This window comes from Xiphophorus couchianus, chromosome 10 (assembly GCF_001444195.1).
Source record: "Xiphophorus couchianus chromosome 10, X_couchianus-1.0, whole genome shotgun sequence".
NCBI lineage: Eukaryota > Metazoa > Chordata > Actinopteri > Cyprinodontiformes > Poeciliidae > Xiphophorus > Xiphophorus couchianus.
In genome coordinates this window covers 5694630-5710711 of record NC_040237.1, presented here as the reverse complement: position 1 = coordinate 5710711, position 16082 = coordinate 5694630, and the positions used below count along the sequence as shown (strand labels likewise).

Sequence of the window (16082 nt, the reverse complement as noted above, 5' to 3'; positions counted from 1 at the left end):
TTGACTTCAACAGCAGAAGACCACAATAGGTACTGCTTGTATTACCTGAAAACAGTAAACTCACACAGGTTTATCAACATATTAGAAAAATGTTGCCTGGTTTGATGAATCTTGATTTTAACTATGGTATTCAGATGGTAGGGTTAGGGCCAGATCTTAGCACAGGTACATCCATCCTACGTTGTGGTAGTGTAATGGTGTAGGACACATTTTCTTGGTACATTTTGGGCTCCGTAGTACATAATCATCGTTTAAACACCACACAGTAACTGTAGTCCAGCCATCTTTTGATGTATCCTCACAGCAGATTAATACAACATGTCGTAAACTCAAATAAACTCAAACAATCACAGTGAATTCAAAGTACTAAAGCAATAGGTGGTTCACTATCGAGGTGGACCTAAAAAAAGTGGCCACTGGGTGTGCCAACAGCCTGCTTTTGTAAAATCTCACTCAAGAGACAGACTTCACTAATAAACAAGGAAGGAAGGAGGACACTGTGTAATGTTTGGTTGCAAAGAAGGACCCAAGTACAGAAAGTTTATGGAGGAAGGAGATTTTAAGGATGGAAAAATAAAAGGAAGCTTACAAAGAACACCAGGAACAATGGAGAATAAAGAAGGTAAAACATGAAAAGCTGGGGTGCAATGGAAGGAGCCAGTGGGGGACAATGAAAACCAGGAATCTTAAATACAATCAGGGAAAGGTGGACATGACAAAAGAGCCAGAAGAGTTAATCTAAGGTAAGTAGAGTAGAATGGCAGACCGAAGAAGAGAAGCAAAGAGAATGAAATAGAAACTTGAACCAAATCTGAACAGTAACAGAAATGTAAAGAAAACGCACAACCAGTGAGAATAACTGAACTAACAAACGGGATAAACTAAAATAGCAACATATCAGAACATAAACAATAAGGAAATGATCAAACAGAAGCATGAATGAAACTAAAGTCCAAAAACCCACCCGCCATAACACACTGTCTTTAGGGTAAACAACGAAATGTGACTGAAAAGAGAAAGATGGAAAGACGTATACCTAAGGCCCTATATTGCTGTCTAAATGTGATCAAAAGGCGGCTAGGATTGATCAAATTGGCTAATTGAGCCTGACATTAAACATGTTTTTTCAATCTACATTTGGATGGAACCTTGCAGCTTGATACAGATTATTTTTAACATGTTTTTTGGGCTTTATGAAGACAAGGTCTGGCCAGTCCATTACATGGTTTGTTTCCTGCTCATCAGATGACTACTGAAGCCCGAGCTCCTCAGATTTGTTGTTTTTTCTCACTTTCACCCCTGTCTTGTCATCTCTTCAGTCTCTTCTTGTTCTCTTTTTGTCTCCGGCCACTTCTCCATCTCCCATGGACCTACTTTGAGTCGCTGGTGAAATATTAACCAGGCTTTGATGCTTATTAATTGTCCCACTCAGTAATTGAGATGCTCAGTGGAGCCCGTACCCATGGCGACAGCAACAGTCCGTCCCCATGGAAACAGTATCTCACCCACCGACACACCGGAGAGAGGGAATGGTTGGGGGAGAGTTGGTGGGAAATGCAGGACAGATGACAAAAAGTAGAACTGGTTATGGGTATTTAAGGCACCATAATAAAATTTAGAAACAAACAAAAATTTTTTTTTTTTAATAGTAATTTCTGTGTCATTATATCAAATACACACAATTTCACCATGAAGTGATTTGTTTTTACAATAATATATATTTGATAATGTATGTAGAAATTATTATTTTATTGATAAAGCGAAAAAAATAAATTGCTCTTGGGGCCCCCTGGTGGCCGCGGTAGGTACCGCACACTTCGCCGGTATCATGAGCTGCTGTGCAGAGCGCATCCACACGTCCAAAGCTCCGGTCAGAAGTTAAGTAAGCAAAACAATGTCTCAAAAAATGACTTATCCTTCAGGGAGGGACAAAAGAGGAAGAATAGAAAAAAGCCAAGATAACGTTTGTTTTAATGCGTCTTGGTAATGTAATGTAAAAGATTTGTAAAGCTGCTAATAGAAAATTAGCTTGAACGGTCCAGTTCAACAGCCAAACATTTATGCTAGGGTCTTTGTGTTCTAACTTCTAAGTTATGTGAAACTTCTGTTAAAATCATTTGAATGCACAGAATCAGTCCAGTACTGGTCCACATTCGCAGGGGAGAAAGATTCACCTGGTGTAAATTAAATTTGTGTTTTGGAATAACGCTTAAGAAAAATTTATTTAATCAAAAAATGTCATGAATATGTGTGTAGGGCTGCACCGATTGCAGTTTTCTGGCCAATCCCTTGTTACCGAACTTTAAAAAGCCTGACCTGCCCATTTTGATTTTGGGTGATATGAATTTATTTTGTCTGAAATGTTGCTAAATGTAGCAAGAAAGTCACTGAGTTGGCAACAGTGGGATGAATATTGTTAAATGTTCAGACCTGACCTGGTGGGCTGGTCTGTCAATCACACCTCTCACTGTAGAGCAGAAGAGGAGAGAGACTGATTTTTAAACCTTTGCTGACAAAGGTAAGATTAGGGAATAAGATGGGCTTCATTTGTAAGTATTAGCAGATCATGATCCTCCAAAATTAAGGAAATCAGCGCAGAGAAATCAACTGGTCGATAAATCAGTTGGCCAATAAATGTATCCTATAATATACATGTATGTAAACATAATGTAAACAGCACTGCCATAGATGCAATAAGTTTATGGCAAGTGTGTGAATGATCTAATGATCGGACTGCTGATTGCAGCCAGTCCACATTGTTAGCAGAACTAGAGGGCCCAAAACCACATTTCGCCTAGGGCCGCATGGAGGCTTGGGCCGGCCCTGAACTGGAGCTTCACTTACAGTGCTGATTTCTGACATGAATGATATGGGCAAATGCCCAGGGCATTATCTTTTTAGATAAGCAGAACAAAGAGTTTGTTCTGCTTATCTGCTTAATATTGGTTAAATTTATTTCAGCTCTAAGTATTTTATATCTAGATGTTTTCATGGGAATGTGAATCTTTCAGATCAATTTGATTAGTAATTTTGATCATATCTCACATTTTATTGTGTCATGTAGCGCGGGGCGCTGGTCTTGGTCTTGACTCGATCTCGACTTCCCTCGGTCTTGGTCTTGACTTGGTCTCGGACCCTAAAAGTCTTGGTCTTGTCTCGGTCTCGATACACTCTGGTCTTGGTCTTGTCTTGGTCTTGGGTTAGGTGGTCTTGACTACAACACTGCCTGCCAGTACAATAATCTGTGAAAAAATCAAGTTCCTCTGCCTCTTACCTGAAGTCCTACTGTCATTTGTAGAAATACACTACTCTTTGTCAGAAACAACTAATCAGAGCCAGAAGGAGGGTCTTAAAGATGTCAATTATGCTTATGTATAAGCTGCTCACACCTTCCTCCACACAGTACATACGAGCTCAAGATAGATGGCTTGCTCCAGCTGTGCTAATAACAGAAAAACAACCTAACCTTGCTGTAAACGTACAGGAAAACAGTTTATCCACAGTCACTGGTGGTCATACTAACTAGCACGGCAGGCTACTTAGCATCAGAGTTAGAAAGTGCTGTAGCGTAGCAGAGAAGTAGTGGCAGTGACTATGTGACAAGATATTTCTTCTGGCTCTGATTGGTTGATTCTGACCGGGACAGTTGTAACAAATATATAAAAATCTTATTTTTACAAAAGTTATCTACTGCAGCTTTAGTTTAGTTTCTCCATTCCTTGTGGCTTAAGGGAAATTTCACTGCAGTTACCCACATAAAGATGCAGTATGGTTCTTGCAGATAACCATCTAAAGTCAACTTAACTATTCTGTCCACCATGTTGCGTAATTTGAAGCAAAGATAGATTTAGACATGTTTCACTGGGTTATTTAAATCATAGTAACCTGAGAGGTACTCAATGGATATTTTAAAAACTTTTTTTCTGAAGTAAACCTCAGTAAAGCATGTAAAGTCTGGTCACATTACAGAGCTGAGGCTGTGTGAAAACATATTTTTAAAACAACCCATGTTGAAATCTGCAACTAGAACATTTCAATTTGGAGAAAATAAAACATTTTAGTAGACAAGGTAAAAGAAATTACAGAGCATGTTGTTAAATTTGTGACTATATATATAAGCAGCTCCTCACTCTAATTGAGAATATTGATGGTGTTCCTGCTTTTTCACAGTGCCATGGATAAACTATCACTGCTTTTACAGTTCACTTTCACACTATACACAACACCCAGATGTGCTGCCATAACATTAATGAAGCACCTCGATCTAACCACAGATGTTCATGCTCAAAATAAACAGATCATTTTTATGAACTCTCTTATAAACATTTAAGCCCATTTATTTTACCTTTGTAGTTTGGTTGGAAAAGGAGGTTTATATTTTATATTCTTTCAACTGTATTATCAGCAGTTATTGATAGCAATACACCAATCAGTCGGTGAAATCAGACTGATTGGTAGTTGATAGGTGAAATACTGAATAAATACCGTCCCTAATTCATTAAATGCATCACAACTAAGAACTACAACGGTTTGGGCTTTAAACCAATGACACTTCTTTTGAGTTCAATGAAATTAAGAAATAACCTTGGAACATACTGTAGTGTTTTCACTCATAAATTACAAAATTATTTTTTAATTTATTAATAAATTTTCTGTTGGATTAAAAAATACCTCTATCCAAGAACCTGCAGCAGTTTGTTAGCCTTCAGAATAAATAATGAGAGCCAACTTTTAAGTCCTCAAAGAATGGGTATCCATATCAACAAGAAAAAGTCTTGTTGGTGCAACTTTACACATTGAGACTGTAGATGTTTTTCTATTTAAGTCATAAGTTGTATGTAGTGTTAAAAGAAGTAGGAAGAGGTCTCAGAGGAAGAGCAAGATGAGAGTTTTAGAGGAGATGAAAGGAAGATGGATTAAACTGGGGCTGGTTGATGAAGTAAAGGAAGCTGGAGATGAGGTGTAGAATGAAGCTGTGTACATGTAAATATGCCCTGCTGAAGGCTGAGAGCTCTGAGGCTTTAAAAAACTTGTGGGCTTTTGAGACAGGATGATCAGGCTCTGGAACGCCACCTTGCAGAGCCAGATTCGATGTCAGCCATCGATAGTTTGACACTTTTCACTGGCACATGACACATGCTCAGCACAAATCAGAAGATCCACAATCCATCACCATTATACTGGCCCTAGCCAGGTTATTTTCCATGTTTATGAATTAAAAACTAATAAACAAGGAGTTTTTTCCCCTGTATTGCTAATACAGACAACACCTTCATACCAAACATATTTCTCTGACAGAATTTGTTATAAATCCTGAACTTATTTAGGTGTTTTAGACAAACAGTAAATTTGATTTTATTGTTTTTCTTTCTTTAATATAGTAGTTTTAAGTAGCTGGTGACCAGACCAGATGATCTTCAGATTTGCAGTTTTTGACCCAGCAAATGCACCATACTACTGAGCAAGACTAGGTTGTGCTTTGTTACCACTCTTCTGTGTAGTTTCTCTTAGTAAGTGGAAAAGACCCAAACTTGCATACAGAGTCGATTTTCAATCGAGTTAGCTTTTCTTAACATTAGCCATGTTGTGTAACTGCAATAAATGTCTATGCTTTAAGATGAACTGTGGAGTTGACTTGCTGCAGATTTTGAGTTTTTGTACGATGTTTTCATCATACAAGATGATCAAACCGTCATGGTAGACACATACTGCATTAGTGCAGACAGAATTATGCGTACTATCTGATTAGATAATTTCCTCCAATCACGCAGCCCCAGTCAAGGCTCCCTTATGCAACTTGGATCTTTCTGAAGGCTGTTTCCATCCGATGGCAGTGACTGACTGATCCTCAGAGGCTGCTCATCAGACCGTCTGCCAGTCCATCTGGATATCACACGCTCATCTGCACTGTTTGTGATCTTTAAGATGACTAAACAGGCTTTAATGATGTAACTGGAAATGTCCATTCTATTTAATCTGCGGGTTTTTCCAAATGTATTTATGCTTTTCACAATTTGTTACATTACAACACCGGACTCCAATTTTATGGGATTTTATCTGAGAAACCTTAAGTGGTGGCCAATTAATGGTTTTTAAATTTTTTCCAATAAAAATCTGAGAAGTGTGGCGTGCTATCTTTATCCGTGGTTGCAGTTGTTACAATTTGATGCTTATCTACCAGTTTTGCGCATCTGGGCACCGACATTTTGTCCATTCTTACTTTTAAAAACAACTGAAGCTTGGAGATGGCAACATTTTTTTATTCATTTCTGGATTTTGGTTGGGCTATTTTTCTTTGATCTAAACCAGTACTTCCCAAACTTTTCAGTAAATACCAGTAGAAGAGGTTTGTGATCTTTCTACTTGGTTTCTACAATGTCATCAAGACACATTAAGTCATTAAGATTCACAGAGGAAAAGCATAGTAACAGATTGATGCTGCCACCACCAAGTTTCACTGTGAGGATGGTGTGATGAGGGTGATAAGCAGAGTTTGCCCTTCCCACCACCTAAGACAATGTTTTTATGATGAAATTGACTCTTTAGGTTCAAGTTGACTCTTTAGTACATTTGCTGGATTTTATTTAGGGGTATCAGAGTAAAGGGGTCTGATTACAAATGCATGCTGCTTTTCTAAACATTTGTAAAAAAAAAAAAATTAAAATCATGTATACTTGTCCTTCCACTTAACAATTACAGCGCGACCTCCACCTTATTCACAGTTCAGAGCTCATGAATTTACCTGTTTGTGTATTTTTCTATGGAACCTTAATCCTATTTGTTTGGAGAAAATTTGCTGATTTTTATTTTTTTTTGTAGAGCCTATCTAAAATATTGAAAAGGAAATGCAGGCATTGCAATGCAACCAGTACCTTACATGGTACTGATTGCAAAGCAGCCAGTCCAGGAGCACCATTCATTTTGCTTGATGTTGATTGACTGTATCCCCAAGAGTGGGAATAAGGAAAAGTGCATTAGTGCGTACTAGTGCCTTAAAATTGGCACTTAAATGATTTTGAGGGGCTTTTGTGTATTCAAAGATGTTATCCTTCAGGGCTAGGTTGTGGTCCCTAACCCTGACGAATACTGGCTGAGTATTGGCTGTTTCTGTGTCTGTGTGTCACAAAGGATCACTGTAGACTTCATCGAAGTTTGAATTTTGTGAAAGGTGTTGAACTTTACAGAGTTGTTGAAGCCATGTCTTGTGGCGGGTGACAAGCTTTATCCTCTCCGTTCGTCTCCACCCCCCCGACCAGCACAAAGCTCCAGCTCTTCTTACATTATTAGCCGTCTGTGATGTTACATTAAAGATGCATGACTGTCATGCAGTCTCACTCAGCACGAGCCTCCTGTGTGTGCTCGAGTTGCTGGCCAACAGAAAGAGGGACAAACGCACACACATGTTGGTTGTGTAAAAGTGTGGCAGCTTTCTCAAAGCCCAAATTTGTTATCTGACAGATGGATGTGGGAGGCTGTCACAGAGACTAAATGCTCCTGAGAGAGACAGAGAGAGCTGTCTGGTTGGATGGCGATAGTGAGCTCTGTGGACTGAGAGTGGGAGGGGGTTAGCCACATAGTATTGATATAATGCAAGCAGTGAGTGCCCTGTCTGTCTGGTTGAGTGCTTCTTTGTGCTGTGGCATATGGCTCCTGTGTGTTTTTATTATATCAGTCATATGTGAGAGCAGGCTGATTGAATGAACGTAACAGAGTTAGGTTTGTGTGTTAACCTCGCTCTGAAGTCCAGCTTAAATTAACTTCACACAAGTCTGGAAAAATGTGGAGTAGTATGGCATTTTATTTAAGCGGTTTCTAAGGATGGATAAGTGTGGAAAAATATTTGTTTTTCCATCAATCTATCCATCCTTACAGTCTGTTCATTGTAGAAATACCTCCCACGAATGTAGTTTTATCATAGCCATATTTAACCTCCTCTGTATACAAATCTGTGCTGCACTGATTTTGCATCTAGGACACCAAGGAAAGTGACTCAGGTGTGGTGTTAAAATGATTTTTTTTATCATAAGGTATTCTTAGAGACTGAAATGAAAGGAATTTAATAATTAGCAGAGCATATCTAGTATAGGTTTGGTTGGACTGTTGGAATTCAGCTGCTACCCAGGATCAGATCTACAACACTGGACAAGTAAATTCATGACCAATACTTTATTACTGCTAACGAACAAAAGGATTAAAACCCCTGGAAGATGGAGTCTGGAAAAGGATTGGATTTTGACATGTAAATGTGTTGGAGCCATTAAATATTAAGAGGACTCAGTTGGCCACACACACGTCCTTCTCTTGGTGTGTGTTTGTGAAGTCTCCCTGCTCGTATCAGTGTCCTAATTGGTCTAACGAGATTAATGAGGCGAACTAGATTCTTCTGCTCTCCCTCCTCCCATCTTTTTGTTGTCAGGGCGGGGAACATCGTTGTATGTGTTCGTCTGCACATACACAACCTGGTAAATCCAAGTCACGCTACAATCCATTTAACAGGGTGGTGAGGTAAATGCCATCTTCTACCACGGTGCCTGGAATTTTATTGGTGCTGAAACTGTTAATCAGTTACAGAAAATTAATGAATAACTCACTTTTCCTCAGCTTTTTTCTCTAGTTTTTCCAACTAAGAAGATAATAATAATTTTAAAAAATCGCTTGACAAAGTCTGCAGGGTTTCACCAAAATTTATTCTCAAGATACACGGCATTGAACAGTTTGAGATTCTGATGACTCTGTAAAAATACCCAGTTTTTTCATGATATCGATACACATTTCAAATCAGAAAACACGTTATTGTTTTTCTATAGTTGGAAAACAAACACTAGTAAAATGTCATCCCAATATCGTGCGATATTACCAAAGAATTTATTACATACACAGTGACATATTCTCAGCATTTCTTCTGTCCATTTTGATGGCTACTGCTTAGAGATGACAATAAAAAATATCCCCCAATAGGTTCACTCAAGATAAAGGAAACACAAAGCATGTACTCTGTCATTTGCTACATGAAGGTAATTTTTCCTACAGTCAAATAACTTTTAATTCTAGTGGATCACCAGTATTAGTGGGGTTTAGGTATCACAACAGTCTGCAGACAACTGTAAGTTGAAATCTCCTTTGAAAATGCTTAAAACTGGCTGCTGTCTAGTCTCAGTTCTAGTTCTAGTGAGCAGAAAAGAATAAAGTATTTGCCTTTTCTGACATAAAATCACCTCTTGAATTTTTTTAGATCCATTTTATTCTTGATTGCTGCATGCCTTGGTAAATCCTGTAGATTAATCACTCATCACAGGCTTTGTTTCCAACTTCTAAATGTTCCCATGTAACTAAGTCTCAGGTGTCCTAGTTACTGTCACCTGCTTAAGGAATGATAGGGAACACTCTACATGGTTTGTGTTTGCTTTATCCTGAGTAAACTGATTGGGGGACATTTTAGCATGATTTGGTTTATGACAGCTCAAACAGAAACAGATGAGCTGAGCAATCCCAGAAATAAAAGACTAGAAATTTGACCAAGGGTGCAATTCTTCTGCTGAAGGTTTTGTCCCATTTTTGCATCATTTTATTTATCCAACCACACTGAAATGTTTCCTGTGCACTTTTCATGGTTAAATCTCACACTTTTATAAGGACAGATATGAAAGACTAACATGAATTCATAACAATGGAATAAAGAGCCCCTATATAGATACAACTTTTTATAGCTTTTATAACTTTTTCATACCATATGGCAATTTTATAGTGTTTCTTGTTTTTATTGGAACATATTGTACAGCAGGCATTTAACTAAATTTTCTATTTTTAACATTTCATTATAGTTACAAGATTCCAGCTTTTTGGCATTCCTAGTAATTTAATCCCTGAATTAAGCTGTTCTTGGGATGGGTCCTGGTTGCTTGGCAGTCTAAACTGATTGAAGTTCAGGAATTAACTCACATCCAGTCAAAGTACTTTACAGGAAAATTGGTCTGATGGGAAAGTAACTGCAGCCATCTTTGAAATAACAAATAATATTAAAGCTTTAATTCTTTCGAAGAGAAAAAAAGAAGATAAAACTCAGGTTTCCATCAGGAAAACATCGCACTAAACCTCCTGTTATGGAAGAAAACACTCTTCTAGGCACCACATGATTCAAGTGGCCATCGTCAGTGATGATGTGCAGTTTTTGGCTGGCGTGTCACCCCGGGAGCCGAGCACTAAATCAATAATGGTGCTGTCCATTTGCTGCGCTCTGTTCCAAATCAGTCTGAGTCCATCTTTCTGCTGAAATCCCCGCTGAGACTCACTGTTATGCAAGAGGTTACATTTGGGGATTAGCACATCATTTTCAAGGGTAGACATCAAGAATCCAGAGGCATTTATAGGTCACAAATCCCATGCTGTCATGTGTTATACTTACAACAAAAGGATTTTTGAATGCTTGTCCTTACGTCATCTGTATCTTTCAGTATGCTTAGTTTGAAGCTGATTCCTTTACATAAAAAAACAGTCTACACAGACATTTTAAAGAAAAGTGTGTGAGTTATTTCTTTATGTATTTGATTACCTATTATATTTTGTAGATCTGCATTTGATAGTGTATATTTTCTGCATAGATTGCAAGTAATTGCCTATGATGAGAGAGAATAAAGAAGAGTCTTTAAACACTCTTAAAGAAGAGTCCATTTAGTATTTGTTTGTGTTCTTTGTCTCATGTTCACCACTGCCTGATGGAAGTGCGTGTGTATGCCTGTGTGTGTTGCTGCCTGTGTGTGTGTGTGTTGCTGCCGGTGTGTGTGTGTGTGTTTGTGTCAGTCTGACTGTTGCATAAGAGGATCTGCTGCTGTCCCAGAGCTTAACGAAGGATTTAAGCCTCTCTTTCTCACTCTCTTTCCTCCTCTCTCTCCTTCCTGAGTCGTCTGCCGCTTTAGCACTCTGTTGTACTTGCTAATCTCTGTAATTGCATGTACATTGTATGTGGACTGTGTAATTGCACTGTATGTTCCATTTTATATGCAGGGTGTCTATTAAGATTTTATTATTTTGAGTTTCTTGGATCATGTGTAAGTAGAGATTACGCCAGAGATTACAACACAACTGCCTTTTTATGTTTTTAACTGTTGTAAAAATGTAACAAAAAGATCTGTTGTTGAATAATTAACTTTATTCACTGTGTGTTTTATCGTTTTTGGCATATAAACTGTCTGAGGCATCTAAGTATCACAAAAAGTAATTACAAAAGCAAATATACAGTATATTACTATCTCAAATCTCCAATTTCAATTGAAGAAGTACATTAACCAGGATTCAAAATATATTTTATATATTAGCAGAGATGTCAATTTAAGACAGAGTTTTATAATTATTTTTAAACCAAAGAAAAATACATTTATGAAATTTCAGATAGCTTTTTTAATCATCCTCTATTACCAATTAGCAGTATTAATGCAGTCTCTTTATATATTCTCCAGAGAACGTAGCTCCATACCTGAAGGGATATTTCAGGTTATTTGATGTGATTTTACTGGGAAGTTTTAATAGTAATAGCTCTATAGGTGTAGTAAACAAAAGACATATTTCAATGGGTTTGTACAAAAGTAAAAAAAAAAAAAAAATGAGTGGTGCAATCTGAAGAGCTAGCATGCTTGTCTCTTGGTTTTAGCTGATTTTAGAAATTTTAAACGGATATAAACATTGCTACATTTGTGGACTAAACATTTTCACGTTTAAATGACGCAGTGTAGTTTGTTGCTGTTTACTCAGCTGTCTGCGTTACTAGGCAAAGTGACTGCTGACACATCAGTATGCTGTAAATCCAACAATGATCAGAGTAAAGTTTAGCATTTTGTATCAGACTACCAGTTGTGCAGAGACACCAAGTCTTGTAACTCCAAGAAAAGTGATTTTTTTTTTTGTTTGTTTGGAGTGAAAGATTTACTCCAAAATTTTAAGTTACCAACATCTGTGCACGTTTTTTAACTTAATAAGAACTTCACAGAACTTAAAAACACCCACTCCATGTCTTTATCTCCTTATGTTTCTGAATATTTCTATTTATCAAGCCAATTTTTTTGTCTGAAAAGTTGCTAAATATAGCGACAAAGTTGCTGAGTTAGTAGCAGTCGGGTGAATTTTGTTGATCATAACCTCTAGGTATCAGTTCCAAATCCAGGATTTTTAATGGAAAACATAGACTGAAAGATAAAAGCATACAACAGGACAACCTTTCTGTACTCCTTTCACCTTCCTGTTATCTGCTCTAGTCTGGCTCTCTTTTTTTTTTAAAAGAAACTTGTGTTAACCAGAGATGCTTTCTCTGGCTTCCACTCTGAAGATTGTCATTCAAGCAAACAGGTAGCTGTGAAGTACGGTGTGTTCACTGAAGAAAGAGTAGATTTTTGAGTGTCGGATCAACCGCTTGTGGTTTCAGGTTTTACAGAGTAAATGAAAACATTTACATTATCTCATAGAGTTAATTAATGTTTTTAAAAACTTCGTAATGTATCCAATGCTTCATCTATGTCTGAACAACTTTGCTGTGAAAGAAAAAGTGTCAGTAAGTGGCTCCTCCTTCTTTAGTAATTGGTTTTTAAGCTGACTACCCTTTTTATTGACATCAACTAAATGCTTTTGAGTCTGCAGTTAGACACTTTCTTCCTGCCTTTGTGTAATTTGTGCACCATGTGAGGCATCATGGGAGTGACGTTAACCCATCGCCGTTATGCTTGCTCTGAGGGAGATGCACAGAGAGGTTACAACAGCACAACATTGTGTGTTGGTACAGGGAATTAAACGCTTTATGCAGTTCAATTTGGATGCTCAGCCGCTTTATCTGACTAACTGCTGCGGCACATGTGTGGGAATGGCTCAATTTAATCAACTCTATCACTTCTGGTTTGAACCTGACAGCTCTTTTTTTTCTTTTTTTACCAAAGGCCAGAGTCGAGATAATGGGAGAGCTTTTAAACACGAGGTGTGAATGAAAAGTTCAAAGAATCCAGTTAGCACATCACATACAGATTTGCATTGAACAGCAGCAGTAAACGAGGTCTGTAATGATGCTGAGATAACAGTTAAAAAGACAATGGAGCTAATGGTGATAATGATACGAGTGCTGGTGAGAAGTGTAATTCTGGTGAAGATAATGACCTCTTATGTGTGGGTTGTTGTGTTTGTTTGTGCTGGAGGACAGCACCGTCTGCTGCACTCACTGTTCTGCTGCGTTTTTCTCCCTGTGATTTACTTTTGTTTTTTCCCCCATCTTTGTCTTTGCGCAGCTCGACTTGGAGCCGGAGGGGAAGGTCTACGTGGTCATCGATCTGTCTGGATCCACCACTGAGGGTAAGATCACAGCAATGCGACGTTTTAGTGCAAAACAAAGGGAGCACAACACAGTTAATATTACCAGAACAGCGTTTTTTCTCATAACTGTGTGTTTTTGGTGGGAATTATAAGAGCAATCCAGAAAGGATGGGAATATTTAGAAAGTATATGCTGAATGTATTTGCATTCTTCTGATCATGTTGTGAGTCTCATGGCTTATTAGGAATATTAGGAATATTTAAAAATGTACTGTTTATCCTTCGAAATTTTAATTCCCTATAAGCGGAATAAAAACAATGCATTTATATGTTAATATCCACCACAAAACCAAAAACTTCTTTCAGTCTCACGTTTGTGCAATTTGGATGTGTGTGCGCTTCTCTCCTGCGCATACAGATCTCTCCTGCTTCTCTCTGTAGCAGGAGAGAAGCCTTATCTTTCCCTCAAGAAGAATAAACATTATACACATTTAGTTGAAACCAGAAGTTTGAACTGTCTTACCAGCTTCAGCCGCATTTTCAGAAAATCTTTTATTCTGAGGTAGATTTGTACATTTTGGATCAAGAACCTGTCTTCTTCTTGAGCAGTATGATGGTTGGACATTTTCATTATGACACATATAATTGTTTGAATAGATTAACGCGGCATTTCCATGCATCGATAAATTGTTCCCAAGGATGAACCAGACTTTTGCAGCTCCACAATTCTCTTCCTGATAAATTCATTGATTTCTTTTGACATTCCGAAACAAGAAAGCAGTTCATTTCAGGTGTGGCTTTAAAATAGATCCACAGGTGAGCCTCCAATTAGATTGGTAATTGAGAGACTGAATTTAAACTCTTTTCTTTGAATAGCTTCAGGGATTTAGTCAATTTCAGTAAATGAGACAGCATAACAATCTTCTTGAATGTGTGTTATCCAAATAAGTGACGGACGAAGTAGCTTGCTTAGAAAGCGCTCTGATGCAAAGAGAACAATATGTTTTGATCCATTTGAAAAGCAAATAAAAATGAATTATTCTGGCTTTTATGTAAGCGGTTTGATTAATTGATTGGAATTGTCAGTCTGCATGAATAACATCACTCAAAATGTGGTTCATAATTACAAATAAGTGTCTCTTATGAGAAGTTCTTTTCATTTAGATCTCATATTTTATTTATGTAGCAATAAACTACGTCTGGTCTAAATGTACATTTTATTCATATAGATAAGCTATAAAATTAAAGACATGTAGCAGCGCTGAATTCTGCCTTTATGTGGGAACCTGTCCGCTGTAAGGACAATAAACCCATCAGTAAATACTGAGTCATAAAGGGTTAATTATTAATTTCAAATGGGATTTTTCAGCTACATTACCAGCTTGTAGTTTATCTAAACAGTCAATTGCTTTATTTTACTTCCTGTACCATTTGCTTATCGATACCGTTGGTGAAGATGTGTTAAAGAAAAAGACCATAAAATATTTAACTTTTACTGTGGTAAAAAGTAACTTGGTTAGATTACTGACTACTTGATTTGGAAAGTAACTAAGTTACATTAAAAGTAACTTTTTAAGTTACTTTCATCAGCTGCTAACAACATTGCTCCGCCACCTGAGTATTGGCAAAGATCAATAACATGGATCTTTGCCAATACTTAATTGTAAGCTATTTTATAATGGTAACATCAACAATGTATCTCCACTTATAAGGTTGAGCTGAAGAAGAGATTTTTTGATGGTTACAACAGTACAAAAAAAAAAACGTTAGTAATTTGTGTGGTCCACTATTGTCTGAAAAACTCTAAGTTGTGCGTTACGGCCCTGCGTTTGGTGTCGGAGCGCAGAGCTCCTCCTGCGGCTCCACGACTCAGATGGCTGCACAGATTTGTGACACTTATCTTAATATTAATAATTATAACGGTGTTTAGCTACACAACTTTACAGACTCGTTCATTCGTGGCTGTTTTTACGTTTACTGCACTGTTCATATTAGTCTCGATGTTTGAAATTTCTGGAGCGCAACGTGAAGCTCGACATAATTCACAGGTAATAGATTAACTTGACATTAACAAAGACAGAGCTGGATGGATCATCCCCAAAATGATGGACAGGGAGAGCCTCACTAAAACTACCTTAATGACAGACAAATTCTGGGATTTATTATGAGTCTGCTTATTCCCAAGCCCAAATGAGCAACTTCACTTTCAAAAACGAGCCCAAAAAGGCTGATGATACGTTTGTGATGTTACATTTGTGATGTTACGTTTGTGGCCGTGGCTTGTTTCCGCTGCCCCCAAGTGGTTGCTGGATAACACAAATAACAAACACCCTGAAAGTTGTCAGCTCACTTCCTGAAGGGCAGGATTTATAAAAGGTGCGCATTCCTAAAAAGCATTCCTAGATCCGTCCTTATTACTCCTCCTTTCTCTGTCTCTTCTGTTTCCATTAAATAAACATGTAAACATCCAGAATGCCTCTCTCTGTCCACACAAATTCCCTCGGTCACATGCCACCCGATAAGAGCGGTTTTTGCCCGCGCACATGCATCCTTGCACCTGGTTATAAATAGAAACGTTCTCTGCCTTGCACTCAGCGTCTGTGTGTGTGTGTGTGTAGGTTTTTTTTTTTTGTGATGGTGCTTGGATAACCTGACCAGATGAGAACGCAGCAGAGAGGCCCGGCAGATTGCTTCTGCAGAGGATATCGCTCTGTTTAAATGCGGACAAAGACAGGAGACGAGAAACCGAGCAGATTCTTAAAATAGAAGGTGATATTGAACCAGGGATTACCACACATA

At 37.9% G+C, this 16082-nt stretch overlaps 1 protein-coding gene across 1 annotated transcript in view; it reads left to right on the top strand.

Moving 5' to 3' along the window:
• Positions 1-16082, top strand: part of prkcea (protein kinase C, epsilon a) — a 45166-nt gene that overhangs the window by 6126 nt on the left and 22958 nt on the right. The window contains exon 2 of the mRNA XM_028029462.1: positions 13260-13323. Coding sequence (XP_027885263.1) covers positions 13260-13323 — 64 coding nt within the window. The remainder of the gene's footprint in view (positions 1-13259; positions 13324-16082) is intronic.